The sequence below is a fragment of the Ceratotherium simum genome, chromosome 23, assembly GCF_057802395.1.
Source record: "Ceratotherium simum simum isolate JZ-2026a chromosome 23, ASM5780239v1, whole genome shotgun sequence".
NCBI lineage: Eukaryota > Metazoa > Chordata > Mammalia > Perissodactyla > Rhinocerotidae > Ceratotherium > Ceratotherium simum.
Window position 1 is genome coordinate 42,079,547 of NC_141922.1, and position 6,000 is coordinate 42,085,546.

The window sequence follows — 6,000 nt, forward strand, 5'->3', positions numbered from 1 at the left end:
AATATGAGAAATGATGGTGGCACAGAGAAGAAGAAAAAGGGAGAATGCAACAGGATTTTAGAAGTGGAATGTGACTAAGACCATTAAATCTAACGTTTTGAATTTACAATGAGATGGAGTACTATATTGTCCCAGGTCTCATCTTAAGACTGAAGAAAACAGAAGTAGATATTGGTAGGTAGTTGCTACGGACTGAACTGTGTTCCCCCAAAATTCATATGTTGAAACTAACCTCAGTGTGATGGCATTTGGAGATGGGGCCTTTGGGAGATAATTAGGTTTAGATGAGGTCATAAGGGTGGGGCCCTCAGAATGGAAGACACAAAGAGTTTGGTCTGTCCCTGCCATGTAAGGGCACAACCAGAAGGCAGCCCTCTACAAGCCACAGGAAAAGAGCTCTAACCGGAAACTGACCATGCTGGCACCTTGATCTTGGACTTTAGCCTCCAGAAGTGTGAGAAACTAAATTTCTGTGTTTTAAGCTACCCAGTCTATGGTATTTTGTTACGGCAGCCTGAGCTGAGTGAGACAGTAAAGGCAGTAGAACTTCAACAATAACTACATGAGCATCAGTCATAGGAACTCCCCCAATCGTTCTCTGCCTCTAGATTTTTAGGCCTTAGACTTCACTTAAAAGTGTACTTGCTTTTATCTTAAAATTGCATGCAAATTCTGCTATACATCTTAGATTTAATATTAAAAATTTTTTTTCTTAACTAACCTTCCACTAAAATGGCTTGATGTAGATCTTCAACTGTAGAAACCGAAGGCCAGAGAGGATTAGCGTCTCCTGGATTAGAAGTGTAGCATATGGCCCAAGCACTAAGGAATCTTAAAAGTTTTATCACGAGTCTCCGATTCTGGAAGATGAATCTCCATTTTTCCTAGCCCTTGGACGACTTATCCAACCTTTCTGAGCCTCAGTCTCCTCCTCTCTACGATGGGAATAATCATAGCACTTACTTTATAGATTTAAATGAGAGGGAATTACATGCGAATACGCCTAGTGCGTTGCTTGGCACAGGGGCGCGACTTATACCGCTCAAGCTCTCATAGCGCGTCAGTAACAGAACCCAGGCTAAAGCTCCGGTGTCCTAAATCCTTGCCTAGTGTTCTTCCCGCCCTAACGCATAAATGCTACTATGAACGGGGCGCCCAAAACACCCCGGATACTGCGTTTGCACCACCCAGTCACAGAAACGCGCAGAACAGGCGCCGAAAGTCGGCCGCCAGATTTGCGCCTGCGCGGGCGTGCTCTCTCGTCTCGCGACGCGACGTGGGGCGCCTGCGCACTGGGCCCAGCGAGTCCTCTAGGACTTACCCAGTAGGCACCACTTCGGTCCGGGTCAAAATGGCGAGTAGGCCTGCTGGTAAGTCACAGGTGTCCTACCTGGCGGGCATCGCGGCCTCAACCTTTTATTCTGGCAGGAACTTGCTCGTTTTCCTCTGCTCCAAGTGGCCGGGTTTGCGGCGTAAGGTGGCGGCTCCGGTCCAGCGTGAGGACGCCTTTCCCGCACCCCGGTGCTGTCCCCAGGCCGGGCTCGCCGAGAGGGTTGGGATGTGGACCTGCTGGTGGGGAAGGTGCCCGCGGCGCCTCCGTGCTCGGCACTCCTTCCCCTCGGCCTCAGAAACAAGGGCACGAGGAGAGAATTAGTGGATGACTTCCAACCAAAATGAACTTGAGTGTTTCCTGTGAGCCAAGCGCTGTCATTTGGCTCGATAAATTCTCCTGCCTGCGCGACGAGGGAGGTATTACTTCCTTTTTACGCTAAGATATCTGAGGCAAGGTGACCGGAGGACATAGGATTGGGAACTTCATTCCCTCCCTCGCGCTTCTCAAACTGGGAATTAGAGGCCGCTGAGCGAGGGTTACAGCGAAGTTTCAGCTTAACCTTGGCCTAAGTGGAACGTCAGCTTGATCTGTAGATTTGGAGAAATTTGTACTTATTGTAGGCACTAGAACAAACATTTATTATGGAATAGAATACAGAAATTACCGAAATATTTATAACAGAACGTTGACATCAAGTAGGGCTTTCCCTGGTTTTTTTTTTTTTTTTTTTTGCCAATCTCTGCCCTTGGGCGGTATAAATTGAGTAGCTTTTAAAAAATATTGCTCCCTTTTTCCCCGCCCCCGCAAGTGTGAAGCTATTTAGGAAACATCAGATTGCCAGAAAAATTCATTAACCTAAATGACAGCTTTTTGGGGTGGGAGAGACTTTTAAGAACTCATTATTTCATTAATTTGACGGAGCTTGAAGGCGTTCTGCTGCTGTGGTATGTTTGGGAACTAGATAGACCTGGCCTCAACCCTCTCACTAGCTGGCTCACATCTTGGGTAGGATTACTTCTGGAAGCCTTATTCCTCTTCTGCAATGACAGGCGTGTTGTAAATAAATGGGGCTAATGTGCGTAAAGCAGATAGGATAGTGCCTGAACACGACAAGTGTTCAAGGAATATTTATCATCACCATCACTGGTAAATATGTTTACAAATAATTTGTCTTCTGCAAGTTTGTAGATTGTTAACTTTTTGGTACTTATTTGTCTAGAAGCAATGTTATACATGGTGTTTAATTTCCAAGGAGATTTACCAAAGCTGTGTAAACTGTGATGTACTAAGGAGTAGGGGGCAAGGAGGAGTTGGAATAAAAGGAGAGTTTCCTTTCCTGCCTTGATGAGGGGCTAGCCCTTGACAAAATTTTAAAAGCGAATTTAAACTTGCTCTTCCTCCACTTCTGTACCACATCTCTCCTGTAAACATCAGACACTATCATGTTGCCCTTAGTCCCTCCTACAAGGCTCAGTCCTGTTCTCCAAGGAGTTTTAGCATTACCTGTTTCTCCTCATCAACTTTCAAATGTCCTCTCTCTCGATGGAAAGTTAGCTGCTTGGAAGGAGGAAAATGGGCTTCTTTTACTAATTCATATTAATATTAAATGACAAACTAATAGTATCAAAACCCTCCCAGAAATACATATGTTTTTTGAAAGGTTAACCAAGTGAAATAAAGGTAATGTAGAGTAAAAATTTTGGAGGCATATCCTGAAATCTCCCCTTTTTATGCAGCTCTAACTCCCTTGAAAAGAAAAGTTTACAGTTATTTCCTGTAATCTGTTTCTGAGACTGTAAATGATGGAGAAGTTCCGAGTTCCTTTTCCTTCCCCCACCTCTTCACTTCTGATAGCAGCAGGGGGACCTGATAGCAGCAGGGGGACGTAAAGGGATGGGACCCTTGACTTTGAGAGGCTAGAGAGGCAGTAATTGTACCTATGGATGTTTTGTACGTTACATGTTTCAGTTTACCCTTTATTCTCATGACTTGCTGCCCAATTTGTTACCTGCAATCACTTTTGCTCATAAATTAAATAAACAGTTTTTATCTACAGTATATACAGTATACGCTTTTAGAAGGAAATCCCTTCCTGTGTTTGCATTCTCTAACAAGGTAACTATAGGAGTACTGGTTGCTTGCATACAGTATAAGTGAATTGTAGCAACTAACAGTGTGACAATATCAGTTGCAGCATCAAGCCGGTGGCTGGAGGGTATTCGAAAATGGTATTACAATGCTGCTGGGTTCAATAAACTTGGTGAGTATCTGTGCTTTCTTCTTCTGTTCTCTTTTTTTGCTTTGTCTGGGTGTAGTGCTTTTGCAAGAGTTATTATGGTTCCAAAAAATACCTTACCTAATTGTACCTGTGTACATTAGAAGATTTTAAAATTAGATTGTATTTTATTGTTATGTTAAATCAAATCCATTTTCTTTTTTTTATTTTAGAAGGGAGGGGTAGAATCATCTCAAATGTTTGAGGTGGAAATGATTTATGTTCGTGAAATATGGTAGCAGGACATTTTCCTTATTACACGCTCCCTCTCCCACTTAGCATTAAAATTTAAGTTATATGAACTTTGAAATTAGAGATTTTTCAAATGTTGAAATTGTCTGACGTCTTTACAGTCATCTGATGCCTGAGTTTTTTTAGGACTTTATAATTTGCCATGACCTTCATCTTTTGTTATTAAAGCTTGATGGAAGTGTCCTTAGATGTAACTGCTTCTTTAGTACACTGTCATTTTAAGATTCTTTAATACCTTGATCTCAGATTTAAAGTATAAGAAAGTAGAGATGTGGTTTATTGATGTGTGTTTAAAAATGAGGTAGACATTTTAGGTATTTTTAAAATTGTTTTAGATAAAATGTGAATTTTGTTGCAGTAGATTTTAATAGGCTTATATATTGTTTCCACGCTACCATTTAAGAAATAACCCATTAAATAATGCATTCTTATGTATGAAATGCATTGTTGCTGTCATACCTAACTCTTGATATTTCACCCAAGTCTTAAGTTTTAAGCCATAAAGATATTTTACTCATTTAAAAAAAAATTCCTGATTTTTGAGATGCATATTGTATCTCTCTTGTTTTCTATCATAGGGTTAATGCGAGATGATACAATACATGAGAATGACGACGTAAAAGAAGCCATAAGAAGGCTTCCTGAGAACCTTTATAATGACCGGGTGTTTCGCATTAAGAGAGCACTGGACCTGACTATGAGGCAGCAGATCTTGCCTAAAGAGCAGTGGACAAAATATGAGGAGGTAGAACAGCTTTTATTTCTCTGACAGTGTTGGCCCTTAAGGATTGAGTATTAGAAACAGAGAAACAGGGCCGGCCCCGTGGCTTAGCGGTTGAGTGCGCGCGCTCTGCTGCTGGGGGCCCGGGTTCGGATCCCGGGCACTCACAGATGCACCGCTTCTCTGGCCATGCTGAGGCCGCGTCCCACATACATCAACCAGAAGGATGTGCAGCTATGACATACAATTATCTACTGGGGCTTTGGGGGGGCGGGGGTGGTGGAAATAAATAAATAAAATCTTAAAAAAAAAAAAAAGCTAGGCTATTTAAAAAAAAAGAAAGAAACAGAGAAACACGTTCATTTGTGTAGTGCTTTAGAGTTCTTAAAGTTGTGTCAAATAAACATCCTTATGACAATCTGGCGAGGTTAATAGAGCAAGTGTTAGCTCCGTTTTAGAGATAAAGACATTGAGACTTAAAGGTGAAGTGACTGTTCTGAAATCACTAAGCAGGTCTCTAATAGATCAGGGCTGCGACCCAGGTCTCTGCCTCCCAGGCCATTGTTGTTCTCCCTCTATACTCTGCTTCCTGCTCACATGAGAAAACGGTGTTCATGTGATCATTCTGTTGAGTGGCCCTGTAGCTCCTGGGAAGGACTCTGAAGCAAACTGTCACCCCTTGAACTGCACTGAATCTAGGCAAATGCTTGTAGACTCTCATTTCTTTTTCTTCTCTGACAGATTTTCCTCTCTTAACCTATCAGCAACTTATTATGATATCTTTGTGGGTTTTTACATTTTAGAAAAGCAGACAGTTCTTAGTCTGCTTGAGAATATATTAATTTGGAAATTAATTTTGTTGGATTTTTTTTGTTGTTTAAGACCTACTGAGTGTTTGAGATATATCAGTATGTGATGGTGGCATATAATATCTTTCTTTTATTTGTTCTTTAGGATAAATTCTACCTTGAGCCATATCTGAAAGAGGTTATTCGGGAAAGAAAAGAGAGAGAAGAATGGGCAAAAAAATAATCATGTAGTTGAAATCTGTGGTGCAGCTGTCCTCAAAGTATTTTTATGAAGTTGGTTAAACCTGAGATGTACAATTTAGAACTATTTGGGCTGCAAGTGTATTCATTTAAATAAATGTCTATTGTAATTATTGTTGGAGTTTTTGAATTCTAAACCTTATTCTGAATAACTACTAAATTTACTTATCTGTTCAATTCTTTCCAGACTTCTAAGATATTCTTTATTTAGTATTTGCCTCCTGGAGCTCAGAGAAGCCACTTTAATCAGTTTCCTCACTGGTTGGCTAACTTCTCGATTTACTGAAGGATATAACATTCTTCCAAGTGGAATAGTCACCTTTATATGGCCTTTGTAGATGAGCAAGATACTCAGTGGCGCCACAGTGCC

At 41.2% G+C, this 6,000-nt stretch overlaps 1 protein-coding gene across 1 annotated transcript; it reads left to right on the top strand.

Annotated features, from left to right (window-relative positions):
• Positions 1-1,272: 1,272 nt before the first annotated feature.
• UQCRB (ubiquinol-cytochrome c reductase binding protein) lies at positions 1,273-5,745 on the top strand. The gene is made up of 4 exons (XM_004431185.3): positions 1,273-1,370; positions 3,522-3,593; positions 4,439-4,605; positions 5,536-5,745. Exons 1-4 carry the CDS (start codon positions 1,352-1,354, stop codon positions 5,611-5,613), a joined length of 336 nt encoding a protein of 111 aa, XP_004431242.1. The 5' UTR covers positions 1,273-1,351; the 3' UTR covers positions 5,614-5,745.
• The last annotated feature ends 255 nt before the right edge of the window (positions 5,746-6,000 follow it).

Coding starts and splice junctions, on each gene's coding strand:
- UQCRB (XM_004431185.3), top strand. Junction 3,594..4,438: donor TGCTGGGTTCAATAAACTTG/GTGAGTATCTGT, acceptor TTTCTATCATAG/GGTTAATGCGAGATGATACA. Junction 4,606..5,535: donor AGTGGACAAAATATGAGGAG/GTAGAACAGCTT, acceptor TTTGTTCTTTAG/GATAAATTCTACCTTGAGCC.